This window comes from Nicotiana tabacum, chromosome 6 (genome assembly GCF_000715075.1).
Source record: "Nicotiana tabacum cultivar K326 chromosome 6, ASM71507v2, whole genome shotgun sequence".
Classification (NCBI taxonomy): domain Eukaryota; kingdom Viridiplantae; phylum Streptophyta; class Magnoliopsida; order Solanales; family Solanaceae; genus Nicotiana; species Nicotiana tabacum.
In genome coordinates, this window is record NC_134085.1 from 98,528,031 (window position 1) to 98,545,317 (window position 17,287).

Genomic DNA, 17,287 nt, shown 5'->3' on the forward strand with positions numbered 1-17,287 from the left:
TATTGTCTGATTTTTTTTTTTCTAATACCAAACCACCTTGGTTTTTTTCCGGTTTGACTCGGATTTTCGATTTGGTGCAGTTTATTGGTTTTCTTTGTACATCCCTACTTGACCATAAACTATTAATTCTACATAACTTTCAGAATTTCTAAGAGTTAAATTTATGAACTTAAATTTAAATTTAATGTAACATTTTCTTGATAAAACTAATTTTTCAAATAATTAAAATTTTCATTAATTTAATGTTTCTAAAAATTATATCCAGATAAAATGATAGATTCAGTTATACAAAACGAGAGAAATGGAGTATAGAGGGAAAAGGGAAAATCAATGGCTCTTCACGAGAATAAATAGGTGAATATATAAAAAAAGAAAGGCCAAGCCCTTGGAAGCGTTACCCATTATTATTCTTGTCCAAAATTTCCCCATTGCACTCTCCCTCTCTCTGCACCCTCCCCAATCAAATCAAACAAACGAGAGAAGGGAGAAGAATAACCAATGGCTACTCCGGCGACACTTCCGATCTCGAGTCCTCAATCCACGGCGGCTTCCGGTGCCCAATCTCAGCCCCCTATTGCCACTCCCGCATTTCGCTCCTTCATCTCCCGCCTCTCATCTTCGACCCGTCAGGGTTTCGCTCAACGCCGCCCTTGGTATGAACTTCTCGATCGCACCTCCTTCGCTCGCCCTGACTCCGTCGCTGAGGCCGCCTCACGTGTCCGCAAAAACTTCTCCTACTTCCGCGTCAATTATATTTCTCTACTCGCAGGCGTACTCGCTCTTTCCCTTCTCTCTCATCCTTTCTCTCTCCTCGTCCTCCTCGCTCTCCTCGGTGGCTGGTTTTTCCTCTACCTGTTTAGGCCCTCAGATCAGCCTGTTGTCATCCTCGGCCGCACTTTCTCTGATCGTGAAACGCTGGGGATTCTGGTAGTGTCCACTATTGTTGTGGTGTTCCTCACCAGTGTTGGATCGCTGCTCATATCTGCACTCCTTGTTGGACTGGCTATTGTTTGTGCTCATGGAGCTTTTAGGGTTCCGGAGGATTTGTTCCTCGATGATCAAGAGCCGGGCAACGTTGGATTCCTTTCGTTCCTCGGTGGTGCTGCCTCCTCTGCCGCGGCTGCCGCTGCTCCGGCTGTTGCTGCTCGTGTCTAGTCGGATCACGTTTGTTGACACGATTATGAGGTTTGTTTGTGGAGCTTCTAAATTTGATGTGAATCCGTTATTCAATTTAATTGAACTGTAATATTTCTTTGGTAGAAAAACTAGTTCGTGCGTCGGATTTTGCAGGGAATACTTAGAAATTTTGTATCTAGATTATAGATCTAGATTGGATCTGTAATTTCCAATTTTTAGATCTGTATTCAATTCCTTTACTTGTTTGTTACTACTACATTTTTATTCATGTTATCTGTAAGTTGGCGGATTAAAGGTTAAAATTTATGTAATAGATTTGCCTATTTGTTGATATTCACGCTTGAAAATTGGCGTTGACCTTAATTTTGCCCCTTGGCCTATTTGTTGGACTTTGCTTCACATGCTCTTCTATTCTGTTGGAATACTGGCACATGATACATGCCACCAGAGGAGGTAAAATGTGAGATGTTTAACCTGATCATTAGGTGAGGGAGAAACGTTTTGTGAAACACTAACCTTTCAAGGAAGATTATGTTTGTGGTAGCTCTAGCTTTCTGCACTAATGTTTGCAAACAGATAAGTTTTGTTTTTATGCATGATCCATTTTCATAGTTTTTTTTTGGGAGGGGGGGGGGGTCTTTAGCGTTCTTTCTATTTTAGCTCTGTAGGGGGTAGATGGACAGGGTGCTTAGCCAGGGGGAGAGGAGGCACTATGTTGTCTTTGCCTCTGTTTAGCATGAATTTATTTCATGGTGAACCTCAGATTGATTTTGGTTCAATGACCAGCTTGCTGCAATTTATGAGGAAACTGCATTTTATTGTTGTTGGGGCATGGTTGAGGAGGGCTTGGTTGATAGTACTTTTTTATTCTAGTGACATTGAGACTCGGGATAGCATGCGGTCTCTAGAGGGCAGCATATGTTCAGACTTTTGTTGGTGATGTTATTGGTATTTTACTTTAGGATTTTCTGTTCTATTTTATATTAAACCAGGTAATGTTTTTAAGAGTAGCCAAGACAAGATAGGATACAGTACATTATTAGCATAAAATGCAATGTTCTAAATAACTAGTGTTTTTTCCATACAAACACCTCCGAGATATGAGACCTAGTCTGAACTTATATAAATGATGGATTCAACACTAGCTAACATACTTTGTCTCTTGTAGTAAGGTCTACTTTTAAATGGATCTGGTATGTGCTCCTTAATTGTGCTATACCTTGTTGGAATGGGAAAAAGAGAAAGGACAAGTAACAGGTGCGTTATGTGCCTGCTAGGGCATCTAATTTGATAGGCTTGTACTTAGAGTGTGAATAACTTCATATTGACATTCTTATATACATAGAAGACTTAATTTTTGTTATACTTCTTGTATACGGGCGTATTTTGCCCTTTCTTTTAACGGAGAAGGGTTAAAAATGCCCCTAAACTATTGAAAAAGGTTTAAAAATGTCCTACATCCACCTATTGGGCTGAAAATACCCCTTCATTCACCTTTTTTGTTCATTTATGCCCTTTGACCGTTAGGTCAATGCTGAATTAAAAATAATAATTATTTAAATTTCACGTGACAACTTCTTAATGGTCGAAATTAAAACATCTAACCTATTAGAAAGACTCACCCATATCTACCCGTTTTTTGGACTAATTCGCCCCAAACACTAACCCGACCTAAATAAAAAAATACAACTAAAAAGATGTCCCACTTCCGGAGTTAGATGAAAGGATAACAGCAATAACCCTTACTATTTTCACTATGCTTATCTTAGGTTTGTCCACCTTTATGCCACTAAAAGTTGAAAGAAATTATATAATAGGAGCGACAATTTCCATCAGTTATGCTAGTGCGAACTTCCAACAATTATAAGCAGTAGCATTACATCTGTGTGAAACATTTTTACCTCAACATGCTGGTGAGTAAGCATTTTCCTAGTTTTGGTAGCTTCTTGGTATTTATTAAGCAATATCATTACATCAGGGCTAACAGATCCTAACTAATAAGCTCTATCACCCACATAAGCTGAAAGTTTATTTTCTCCAATTCAGTACTAATTCTGTTTGTTGCATTGGAATTTATTCAACGACTTTCTCTGCCTATTGTAGTTTCCCAGATTGGTCAAGAAAGTCCACTAGTGAAGCATAATTTTGATCTCCTGATTTCCTAATGTGCTTTTTGCAGCAGTTAACCCGGAGTCAGATGGAAGTGGGGCGTCTTTTTTAGTTTAACTTTTTATTCGGGTCGAGTTAGTATTTGGGGCGGGTTAGTCCGAAAAACGGGTAGATATGGGTGGGTCTTGCTAATAGGTTAAATATTTTAATTTCGACCAACAAGAAATTGTCACGTGAAAAAATAATTATTATTTTTAATTCAGCATTGACCTAACGGTCAAAGGGCATAAGTGAACCAAAAAGATGGATGGAAGGGTATTTTTAGCTCAATGAAGGGTATTTTTAAACCCTTTTCCAATAGTTTAGAGGCATTTTTAACCCTTTTCCGTTCTTTTAATGAAATTTATATTACTTTATCAAAAAAAAAAAAATGTACATGGAGGACTTAGGAACCATGAGTAGCTTTCTTGTTTGGAAATGCTTTCTATTTATATTATCTAAATGATGTTACGTTAAGTAAGCACTTTACCGAGTGTCAAAATTATGACATTAAGTTTTCTTAGAATACTGATATTATGCTGATATTGCAGTTTCACCACTTCCTTTTCTCTTTCTCCTCTGAATATTGCCAGTGCTGACAAATTGTGAACTATTAAGAACATCTAGGATTATGAAGTGATCGGGGTAGTATCAGTTATATTGTTCTTGAAAAATTGCAGTCCTCTGCCTCATGAATGTAAGGTTCAGCAGTGAGATGTTCCGACTGATTTTTTCTTCTTCTTTTTGGTAGGTAAATAAAATTCTATTAATGTAGAAAAGCACTTTGGTAACACAGAGTTTGTACAGTAAAAAGGATATAAAAACTCAGCTCCCGTGCACAACCTCTATATATGGGAGCTGGTTTACTCCTAAGATGCTATCCACTTCAGTTGCATTTTCCATTTTACATCGAGACAACCAAACAAGAAAGACATTAGTATTCGGCGTAATGGCTTCCTGGCTACTTAAATTTGTAGGGCTTTTGAAAGCCGATACACGAACTTTGAATTTTCCCATTTGAACACTCCAACTTGACAAAATGGGTACTAATAAACACATCCACCAGAGTATGTATATCAATTGCGCTGACATGTACAACACATCATGCTAAGCTATTTATTACTTGCCATGTGTTATTTGTGGGTCCCATTTTTAAATACAAAATCAGAAAAAAAAGTTACAAATACAAAAAGAAAAAAAAAAGAGAAAACGCCTGAAACATACTACCCAACCGCCCCCTTCATTGTGGGAGTACTGTGGCACACAACAGAGCTAACTAAGGAAGCGGGAAAGCCATGGCCTTTACTTCATTGCGTTCAACCTCTTCTTCTGTGTTGAACAGAGTCCGATTTTGCCAGCGCTCTTTCTCTGCCAAGCCCTCGTCTTCTTCTTCTCATCGGGTAGTCAAAGACAAAGACAGAGAGAAAATGATGTCTGATTCCGATAAGGAAACGTCGGAGTACAATGTCCCAACTTCAGGAATCGGCCGACCACTTTCCGAGATACTCAAAGAGGTGAACAAGAAGGTCCCTGATTCCCTCATCAAGTTTCGCCACGAACCTAATGGCTTCTCCGTCAAATATATCAGGGCATATTATGAATAGGATTGTGAACTTACATGCTCCGGCATGGTCTGGTGAAGTTCGTAGCATCACTTAATCATCTGATAGCATCACTTAATCCATGGTGGACACCTAGGAGGATGAAAAAATTGGAAGAGTCTTTTTTCTTTTTCATTTTTCATTTTTATTTATATTTTATTCTAATTTTTAAAGTAAAAACAATACTATTCACGCGCCTTGGTAGCGTGATTTGCACACAGTTTAGACATGTCAGCTGTAGTGCTTCCACATAGGTATGGTCAACGGTCAAAAGTATTTATTAGTACCCATTTTGTCAAGTTGGAGTGTTCAAATGGGAAAATTCAAAGTTCGTATATTGGCTTTCAAAAGCCTTACAAGTTTAAGTGGCCAGAAAGCCATTACGCCTTAGTATTAATACTAATCTACATGTGTTGTCTATTTTGTCGTCAAAGTATCTGAGATTTCGTTTTTTCTATATAATCCACCAAGTACAAGATGGAATGGTATGATAGATCTTCTTCTACCCTTGCCGGCCTTTTTTCATCTGTCCAGCGGAGAAGCAAATATTTGACTATTCTTGGCATAGCACACTTCATTTCAAAGATATCCCGCAAGAAATTACGAGTATCTCCTCAGTAAATAATGTGTAATATAAAAAATGGGCTCTGACTTGGGAAATGTGCCATCCTTATTTTTCTCTTTCTGACTCTCTCTCTCTCCGGCGAGTCTTCTCTCCGGTATCTCTTCTTTTTATTATGGGAGGGAAAATCTTTTTCATTTCAGGGGATAAGTCATTTGAAATAGTTGAAGAAAGTGAGGGTCCAGACAGATGGTTCCTTTGGATAGAACGTGGCCGGAGATTCACAAGCCAAATCAAAATCGACAAAGAAAATTTGAGATGGGTATGCGAGCAAATGCAACAAGCATCACGAGGTCAGGGGAAGTTATACAGAAAATGGGGGAGGAAGATTCAAGCCTTTATTTACGGGGTTTATTAGAACTATAACAACTATGTCAAATATTTTAGAATCGAAACATGGGTCGGGGAAAGGAAAAAAGCTATGATCATGCGAGAGTCCAACTACAACTGGGGATGAAAGATATGGCTGGGAAGATTTTACATTATTTGGGGGAAGCCACCAACTACAAATTCAGAAAATTTATAGATCTGCAAAGTAAATCTTTCTTGAATGATGCAGAAATTTCACAATGGTCCATTCAGAAAAAAGGGAAAGATGCTAAAGTCTCATGCGATGTAACTAGTGATAGTTATCTCTCAAAGTGTCTGATCGGATGTTTCAATGACCCCTTCAGCTCCAGCCCGAATTCAGAAGTCGTACAAAAATGGTCCTCTCTAGTTAGCAAATGACAACAGGTTTTAGAGTCACTCCTGTAGCCCATAACAAATTTCTCTTCGAGCTTCCATCTAGGCAAGAAGCTCTTAGAGTTAAAGTGGGTGACTAGTTCTGGAATGGAAGGCATTTATCCTTGGAATGGTGGTCGCCGGAATTTGGGTCTTTTCCAGCGAATGGGTTAAAGCCTTTGGTGTTCCACTGCATGGGTGGACAATGGACTCTTTCAGTCAAATTGGGGACTCGTGTGGTGGTTTTATTGACATAGATGATGACACGAAGAACAAATCTCACTTTTTTGGGCTCGGATCAAAGCAAAGTTAAAGATCCACCAAAGGAGTTGGAATTAGGGATTGCTGAAACAAGATATAAAATCATGATCTTGGAAGATCAGATAACCCAAATAATCCCTAATGGAAGCGGCGCAACAACTGGTGAAGAAAAGAAGATGACGGAGGTCAAAACAGTTGCTCCATTGGAGATCGCCTCATCGAGTCACACAATAGAGACCTGGGAAAATCCACTGGTTCATAGAAAAGTACACGGGAATTTGAGCCACTTTATTTCAAAATTGACTAAGCAAACCCAAGTCAAATCGGGTAACCCGTCTCATACTAATGGCCCAATTGACACTCTTGGACATGGTAAAAAAGCTGGTTGCAATTTGGGCCAGCAATTGGCCCAACCTTACTATACAAAAGGCCCAAAGCATAAGCACCACAAAAAGGCTAAAGTTGCAAAGCAGAAGTGGCAATCGATTGAGCCTTTCCTTGACCTATGCTCTAGGAAAAATAGTTCCTTTCTCCACGACAAATATTTTGACCCTCTCTCTGTCGAAATAGAAGGTGCAAAAGGGTATAAAAACGAGCAACACCTATCGAACTCCGCATGTGAATCAAAAATAGACGACGAAGCTGAGCCAATGACTATGATTATCCCAAACCAATTTTGATGAACCCCATTGAAGCTGTAAGTAGTTTAGAAGTAGAATTTTCCTCATGCGATACTCTCTGTTTTCCATGGTACGATCCAAGTTCATCAAGTTCACAAACAATCAACTCGCCAACAGTTATTGAGACCTTGAGATGGACCAAATCAGTAATGATGAGGGCTTGCAAGGTATTTGGGCTAAATGTGGCGGGATTTGAACATGTGATTCTTGGCATGATCCTGCATATGGAACAAAAGAGACAAGAACAAATTCAGAAGCAGAAATTCTCAGTCAAAGGCAACAAAAATAGGAAGAAGAAGCAGACTTTGGAGTTAGAAAGACTAAAGTGGGGTATGAATTCTGATGGCAAGAAGGCGGGGGATAGGAACAGGTTCTCTAAAGCTTTTCCGAATGAAGATCAAAATTTTAAGTTGGAATGTACGGGGCCTCAATGAGATAGATAAAAGAAGCACAATAAAGTCACTAATTTACAAATGGAAAGCTGATATAGTTTGTCTACAAGAAACAAAAGTTGAAGAATGGTCCCCATATTGGATTAGACAAGTTTGGGGTAGTAGATATGTTGAATGGGCGGAGTTAAATTCAATTGGGAGAAGTGAAGGTATCCTGGTACTTTGGGACAAAAGGTTATGGATCAACAAGGGAGTCCAACAAGGGTCATACACTATTTCTTGCATGTTGGAAAGCACACAAGAAGATTTCAGATGGTGTTTCACAGAGGTATATGGCCACATACAAACCCTAAGAGAGAGATTCTTTGGCATGAACTAGCAGCTATCTGAGGTATTTGGGATGAGCAGAGGGTCATTGGGGGAGATTTCAATGTCTGCAGATTTGAAAGTGAAAGGTACAATTGTATTAGAAGGTCTAGGGCTATGAAGTCTTTCACTAATATCATACAAGATCAAGGAATCATAGATTTACCACTCCAAGGGGCTCAAAACACTTGGTTCAGAGGGAAGACTCTTTGCAAGCTTCCAGAATTGATAGGTTCTTAATATCCACCAAATGGAATGACAATTTCAAAGCAATCAAGCAATTAGCCCTCCCAAGAGTTGTCTCTAATCATAGACCTTTGCTATTGGAATGCGGTGATTGGGGAGCCAACCTCTCCTATTTCAAGTTTGAAAATATGTGGCTAGTAGTAGATGGTTTCATTGACAAAATCAAAGGATGGTGGAAAAGTTATACAATTGGGGGGCATTCCAGACTTCATTTTAATGCAAATATTTAGAGATTGAAGAAGGACATTTTAGATTGGAACAGGGAAACCTTTGGCCAATTGGAAGCACAGAAGAATAAGTTGCTTGAAGATCTAGCCTTACTGGAGCAAGAAAGTGAGAATAGAATAATGACTCTGGTAGAAAAAGAGAAATCTTTGCAACTGAAACTGGATATACAACAAATGGCAAAGGTTGAAGAGATATCATGAAGATAAAAATCAAGATGCATGTGGCTCAAAGAAGGAGATAGGAACATCAAGTTCTTTCAGAGAATGGCAAATTCTCATAGAAGGAACAACTGCATAGACAAGTTTTTAATTGGGGAAGAAATCACCGAAGACAAAGTGAAATCAAAGCAGAAATCCTAAGGTGTTATCAAGATCTGTACACTAAAAATGAGCAATGGAGGCCTAGTGCTCGCTTTGAAAACCTGGCTAGCATAACAACAACTGAGAAAGTATGGTTAGAGAGAACATTTGAAGAAGAAGAGGTCTTGGCAGCAATTAATTCAGGTGCGCCAGATAAAAGCCCTAGCCCGGATGGCTACACAATAGTATTCTTTCAAAGAGTATGAGAGTTCATCAAAGCAGACATTAGGGGAGATCTGAGTTACTTTCATCAACATTGCTACATGGTAAGGTCTAGTAATACTTTATTTATTGCATTGATCCCTAAAAAGAAAGGTGCAATAGAACTTAGAGACGTCAGGCCTATAAGTCTCATTGGATGTGTTTACAAGATATTGGCCAAACTTCTAGCTGAAAGATTGAAGACAGTCATTGGGACTTTAGTATCAGGAAAGCAAAATGCATCCCTAAAGAACAGACAAATTGCAGATGCATCACTAGTAGCAAATGAGTTGCTAGATGGGAGGTTAAAGAGTGGGATTCCTGGTATTTTATGCTAGTTGGATGTAGAGAAAGCTTTTGACAAAGTTAACTGGTCTTATTTACTAGCAATGTTGAAGGATATGAGTTTTGGTGATCAAATGGATTAGATTCAGTCTCACTACAGTTAAATACTCTATCTTAGTGAACAGGACTCCAGTTGGATTTTTCTCTCAACAGAAAGGGATAAGACAAGGAGATTGTCATGACCCAAACCGATAGGCCGCGACGGGTACCTGAGTCCTATTTGTCAAACACCCCAAAACATGCGTCTAAGATATGAACCTATATAACATCTGCTGCATTACAAAAATAACATACGTGAAGGAAACCTGCCATCAAGGCATACATACGTATACGTGCAGAATACAATGGGCGAGCCGGCAAGGCTGCTAATTATACATCCAAAACTGAAAGCCGACAAGGCCACATACAACCCAACTAGATATATTGTCTACATACCTCTAATAGAAATATACATGTACAAAGACGGGACTGAGCCACGTCATACCCATATATATATATATATATATATATAAACGTATTGTACCAAAACGAAAAGCAGCTCCGGATCAAGTGGAGTACGCCAACTCTCGCTGATCAAGAATCCTAAGAAGGGGGACCGTCAGCTTGCCTACCTGCACCTGCGAGCATGAAATGCAAGCCCCGGGAAATAGAGCATCAATACGAAAAATGTACTGAGTATGTAAGACATGAAAATAAGTACGTAAAAGACATAGATGAAACATGGAATACAAAAATACCTTTAAATCTGAATAACTCTGTAAATTTTGAAACATTTATAATATCATGCACATGCGTATAAATGTCGTGCCTGCATAGGTATAGGTGTACATAATATCATCAAGCCACTGAGGCATCCATCATATCGTCTCGACCATTGTAGGCAACATCATCAACATATACCAGCTGATCAGGTGATGGTGCGTATATAACTCCATAACCTCTTCTCATATCCCTTATACATATACATATACATACATATATACACGTATATAACGTCGTTTGAATCATATTTTAGCCATTATGGGCAACATCATTATCATATACCAGCTGATCAGGCGGTGGTGCGTATATAACACCGTAACCTTTTCCCATATCTCATATACATATATTTACATATATACGCGTATATAACGTCATCTGTTCATGGGTCAATGCACATGTATAAATGAGTGAAATGCATGAAAAATACATAATAATCTCGATATTCCTTCCGGATAAACTTTTCCAACTGCGTATTATTCTGAGACCCATGAACAGAAGATAATAATAATTCTCATGGGGAATCAAGAATATAGACACCCTTACTACTTATTTGAATAGAGTAATTTATAGAAACTGTGTGTTTGCTCGTTTCTTCAGTATAATTTGGACGATGCCAAGAGAAAGAAGGGAGAACCTTAACATACTTGGAATAGAGAAAACTCAGTATAATACTCCGTTGGAAAACCTTCGTTGATTGAGCAAAATTTGCCCCTGCTTCTTTAGAAATTCACGGACGAAATTTTATCTGGTTCCTTGAATTTTTTTGGAACAATTCATGTTTTTTTGGCTTTGAAGGGATAAGGTTATGCTCCTTAATGTCTTTGGTTTTACCGAAGACAGAATGTGTGTTCCTTATATTGAATTTGTTTTCTAAGTCTTATTTTGCTAAGATAAGACTTAAATGTATACCTCAGCAACAGTGATGGCTTAGTCATTTCCAATATTGTGGCTTCTTGCCACGTGGGGTGGGGGTGGGATATTAATTTTTTATCCACTTATTAGTTAACTGGGTAATGTCCTGTTACCCGATAATTAATTAATAACCCGTATAAATTTAAAAATTATCACAAATTACTTAAAATTCTATTTATTTTTAAAATACTTCATATATACTGTATATATTATACTACCGTGGTCATATGGTACCTTTCTTGGTACTAGTTCATAATTATCGGGTATTATTGCTCGACCCGTATTTTATTCCAAATTGGCCACTTTCAACGAAACTCGTTTTCTTTAATCCGTGTACTCCTTTACCCTTCATAAGACTTATTTATCGCTTGTTATAAATAACGTGAGTACGTTAACGTCAAGATGATCTCATCCCCGAGTCTACGTCGGTTAACTGAAAACGAAAGTTTAACATATGAAAACGCGAGATGTAACATCCTTCCCCCCTTAGAAACATTCGTCCTCGAATGTTTAACTCTCCTGGATTTATATAACCTTGGTAGAGTCACCTTTGTAACAACTCTACTACCAATTTTCTTTGTAGAAGCTTAATAACCCAACACTACACAGGATCACAATTATGAATAACGACCATGGCCTCACATGACCAACAACAATAACCAACATAAGAATTTATACACGTACCTTATGATTATGACGTCTCAGTGGGACCCTTCTCTGGAGGAGGAAATAGGTAGGGATATCTAGACTTCATATTTTCCTCGGCCTCCCAAGTTATTTCTTCCACATTGTTATTTCTCCAAAGTACTTTCACGGAGGCTACCTCCTTATTCCGCAGCTTGCGAATTTGTCGATCTAGAATGGCAACCGGAATTTCCTCGTATGACAAGTCCTCTGTAATCTGTACATAATTCGTGGGCACCACTCAGGTAGGATCGCCAATGTACTTTTGTAACATAGATACGTGAAAACTGGATGGTCAGACTCCAATTTCGAGGGCAATTCTAGCTTATAAGCTACTTTGCCCACTCTCCGAATGATCCTATAAGGCCCAATATACCGTGGGCTAAGTTTGCCTTTCTTGCCAAATCTCATCACACCCTCCATAGGCGACACCTTTAAGAATACCCAGTCATCAACCCCGAACTCTAAATCTCGGCGTCGCACGTCAGAATATGACTTTTGACGACTTTGAGCTGTCAATAGTCGATCCCGGATAAGCTTTACTTTATCTATGGCTTGTTGAACCAGGTATGGCCTGTGTAATCCAGATTCTCCAACGTCGAACCACCCTATAGGAGACCTACACTTTCGTCTGTAAAGACCTTCGTATGGAGCCATCTGAATGCTGAAATGGTAGCTATTATTATATGCGAACTCAATAAGTGGCAGATGATCATCCCAGCTACCTTTAAAGTCTATTACACAAGCTCGTAACATATCCTCTAGTGTTTAAATCGTACGCTCAGCCTGTCCGTCTGTCTAGGGATGAAATGTTGTACTAAGACTTACTTGAGTCCCCAATCCCTTTTGGAAGGACCTTCAGAAGTTAGCTGTAAATTGAGCTCCTTTATCCGAGATAATAGATATAGGAACACCATACAGTCGTACTATCTCCTTGATATAAAGCCTCACATAATCTTCTGAGGAATATGTAGTTCTAACGGGCAGAAAATGGGCTGACTTTATGAGCCTATCAACAATCACCCATATCGAATCAAACTTACGATGGGTACGAGGTAAGCCTACGATGAAGTCCATATTGATTATTTCTCATTTCTAAGTCGGAATCTCCATAGCCTACAATAATCCACCAGGTTTTTTATGCTCAATCTTAACTTGCTGACAGTTAGGGCACTGAGCAACAAATTCTGCTATATCCTTTTTCAATCCGTCCCACCAATATATTTCCCTGATGTCACGATACATCTTTGTCGTTCATGGATGGATAGAATAACGGGAATAGCGAGTTTCTCCCATAACCTGCCGACGCAGTGCTGCAACATTAGGTACACATAATCGTCCTCGATATCTCAGGACCCCATTTTCTGTAATTTCAAATGGCGTCTTCTGCTTCTGAAGGGTGGTATCCCTATAATGAACTAACACAGGATCCTTGTACTGGCGTTCCTTTACTTTAGTTACTAAAGAGGATGTTATCGTATCCTGAAGAGTAATTCCCATGTCACCTGAGTCTAGTAACCGAACTCCAAAAGACTAGCTAGCTGGTGAACCTCATGGGCTATTCCCCTCTTTTCTAGCTGCAAATACGACATGCTACCCATAGATCTACGGCTGAGAGCATCGGCAACTACGTTTGCCTTCCCCAGATGGTATGAAATATCAACGTCATAGTCTTTAAGTAGCTCCAACCATCTCCTTTGACGAAGATTCAATTCCTTTTGCTTGAAGATGTACTGGAGGCTCTTATGATCCATATAAATATCAACATGAATGCCATACAAGTAGTGCTTCCACATCTTTAGCGCATGAATCACCGCAACTAACTCTAAATTATGGGTCGGGTAGTTTTTCTCGTGCTTTATTAGTTGTCTAGAAGCATAAGCCATAACTTACCATGTTGCATCAACACACAACTCAATCCAATGCCTGAAGCATCCGCAATAGATAACATAACCATCGGTCCCTTCTGGGAGCGTTAGAATCAGTGCTGAAGTTAACTTGTCCTTTAATGCCTGGAAACTCCGTTCACAAGCATCAGTCCATTGAAACTTTGCTCCCTTCTGAATCAACTTTGTTAAAGGTGCTGAAAGGGAAGAAAATCCTTCCACAAATCTCCTGTAATAACTTGCCAAACCAAGAAAGCTACGAACCTTTATTGGTGTTGTGAGCCTAGGCCAAGTCTTTACTACCTCATTTTTTTGTGTATCCACCTGGATGCCTTCACCCAAAATGATATGCCCAAGGAAAGTTACAAAGTTCAACCAAAATTCACACTTAGAAAATTTTGCATACAACTTCCTTTCTTGTAGAACTCTGAGCACATTACGTAGATGACTAGCATGCTCATCCTCTGAACGAGAATATACCAATATATCGTCAATAAATACAATTACAAACAGATCTAAGAAAGGCCTGAACACACGGTTCATCAAATCCATAAATACTGCTCGGGCATTGGTTAGACTGAACGACATAACCCAAAACTCAAAGTGCCCATATCTAGTCCTGAATGATGTCTTCGGAATATCTTCATCCTTAACCCTTACCTGATGGTACCCAAACCTAAAGTCTATCTTTGAAAAGCACTTGGCACCTTGCAACTGATCAAATAAGTCGTCAATCCTTGGGAGCGGGTACTTATTCTTGATCATCACCTTATTCAGTTGCCTATAATCAATACACATTCGTAAGGAACCATCTTTCTTCCTTACAAACAACAGGTGCTCCCCACGGTGACGTACTAGGTCTGATAAAACCTTTTTCAAGAAAGTCCTTTTGTTGTTCTTTCAAATCTTTCAGCTCTGCGGGGGCTATATGGAGGAATAGATATTGGGCGAGTATCTGGTAGTAGGTCAATAGAAAACTCAATTTCTCGCTCTGGCGGGAGACCCGGAAGTTCATTAGGGAAGATATCTGGAAACTCATTTACCACAGGATGGACTGAATGGTTGATGACTCTACTTCCACATCCTGAACCCAAACTAAGTGATAAATAGAGCCCTTTATGATCATCTTCCTTGCCTTGAGATAGGAAATAAATCTACCTCTCGGCGATGCCATGTTACTTTTCCACTCCAAAATAGGCTCCCCTGGATATTGAAATCGGACTATCTTTGATCTACAATCAATGTTGGCATGACAAGAAGTCAACCAATCCATACCCATTATAACATCAAATTCTACCATATCTAACTCGATTAAGTCTGCTACGGTAGGTTGACCATGAACTATTATTATACAAACCATATATACCTTCTTAGCTATCACCGAGTCCCCAACAAGTGTAGACACCTCAAAAGGTTTAACCAATTCAGGTTTTATTTCAAACTTACTAGCAACCAACGGCGTAACATATGATAAGGTGGAACCTGGATCAATTAGTGCATATACATCGTAGGAGAAGACTAATAATATACCTATAACAACATAAGGCAATGACACTTGGTCCTATCATCCTGCCAACACATAAATGCGATTCTAAGGGCTGCTCGAGCTAGATGCTCTGCCTCTGCCTCTACCACGACTCATTGGTGCTTGGGGACCTTGCCGGGGGCGTATTAATAATGACGATCCAGCTACAGATCCCGTTGGCTGAGCTATGCTTGCATTACCTCTCATCGGACAATCGCTCATAACGTGGCCCGAATAACCACAAGTATAACAAATACCTAATCCCATACGACACTGCCCGATATGATGCTTACCATATTGAGTACATCGTGGCAAGGGTGGCCTCATCTAATTTGACTCACCCATATACTGAGAACCTGAGGGCCTAAAATTCTGACCAGGCCCTGAATATGTAGAATGATCAAATCTCTTACCTCCAAACTGAGGGGGCGTGCTAGCCGAGGGCTGGGGTGGATATCTCGACTACTATTGCCTCTGGCCACCTCGAAACTCACCAGAAGGACCCGAAGACCTTGCTTTCTTTTTATAGGCCCTATCGTGCTCATGATCGGCCCTCTGTTTCTGTTTGCGCTCCTTTACACCCTGAGCGTATGCCTGAATATGAGAAATATCTATGTCTGGTTGAAGTGAAACTAGCATACAATCGTTAAGCAAGTGAGGCTCTAATCCCATCACGAACCGGTGAACCCGATCCTCCATCTTAGATGCAATAGTGGGAGCATACCTAGCCAATGAATCAAACTGAAGACTGTACTCCCGAACACTCATGTTTCCCTATCGAAGAGTCAAGAACCTATCAACTCTGGCTCGCCTAAGCTCTGGTGGTAGATAATGACGAAGAAAAGCTTCTGTAAACTCCTGCCACACTGCTGGAAGAGCATTCTCACCTCTGGACAATTCCCAAGACTTGTACTAATTAACTACAACATCTCGGAGTCTATAGGAAGCTAGATCAACTGACTCAGTCGCAGTGGCCTTCATTACATGCAGTGTCCTCTACACTCTATCAATAAATACCTGAGGGTCCTCATTCGGGTCTGCTCCAGTGAATACCGAAGGGTCTAAATTAATAAAGTCACGAACCCTCGCACTCACGGACCTATCTGCGTGACCAATTCTTACTTCCTGACGCCGAGCCTGTGCGGCTACTAATCGGGGCTATAACTGAACAACATCTCTCATCTCCTGACCCGACGCATCCGGCTGAGATGCTGAATGTACAGGGGCAGGCGCTGGAGCTGGTTCCCTTCGGAGCTCTTCTGGAAAAGGTGGGGTATATGAAGTTTGAGATGGAACCTCACCATGAGATTCTCCCCGAGCCCTGGTAACTCGTGGCGCTCGACTACTAGTCTCACCAGCCACGAACTTTCCCTTCTGGGTGGCCGTACTCTTTGGAGGCATTGCTGAAAATATAACGTATCATTTGGAACATGAATTCTTGTATTGCACGACCTGAGATAAAAAGAGAGGATAACATCCTATATGTCATGTAGCCTCCTGTTTATAAGTGTGGTGCAAGACACAACCATAAACAAGACTCTACTAGACACTGTCTATAGACAACCCTAAGACAGAACTGCTCTGATACCACTTTTGTCATGACCCAAACCGATGGGCCGCGACGGGTGCCTGAGTCCTATCTGTCAAACACCCCTAAGCACGCGTCTAAGATTTGAACATGTATAACATCTGCTGCATTACGAAAATAACATACGTGAAGTAAACCTGGCATCAAGGCATACGTACGTATACGTGCATAATATAGTGGGCGAGCCAGTAAGGCTGCTATAGACAATTATACATCCAAAACTGAAAGTCGACAAGGCCACATACAACCCAACTAGACATACTGTCTACAGACCTCTAATAGAAACATAACTGTACAAAGACAGGACTGAGCCACGTCATACTCATACATATATATATATATATATATATATATATATATATATATATATATATATATATATATATATATATATATATATATATATACACACCGTACCAAAACGAAAAGCAGCTCCGGATCAAGTGGAGCATGCCAATTCTCACTGATCAAGAATCCTAAGAAGGGAGACCGTCAGCTTGCCTACCTGCACCTGCAGGCATGAAACGCAGTCCCCGTAAAATAGGGCGTCAGTACGAAAAATGTACTGAGTATGTAAGGCATGAAAATAAGTATGTAAAAGACATAGATGAAACATGGAAT

General features: G+C 39.9%; 1 protein-coding gene across 1 annotated transcript; it reads left to right on the forward strand.

Annotated features, from left to right (window-relative positions):
* The first annotated feature begins 370 nt into the window (after window positions 1-370).
* LOC107795052 (PRA1 family protein B1-like) lies at window positions 371-1,405 on the forward strand. The gene has a single exon (XM_016617617.2). The coding sequence runs from the start codon at window positions 499-501 to the stop codon at window positions 1,153-1,155; it is 657 nt and encodes a 218-aa protein (XP_016473103.1). The 5' UTR covers window positions 371-498; the 3' UTR covers window positions 1,156-1,405.
* The last annotated feature ends 15,882 nt before the right edge of the window (window positions 1,406-17,287 follow it).

Bases quoted from the DNA above. Each gene is read 5' to 3' on its own strand.
- LOC107795052 (XM_016617617.2), top strand. From the start codon at position 499: ATGGCTACTCCGGCGACACTTCCGATCTCGAGTCCTCAATCCACGGCG.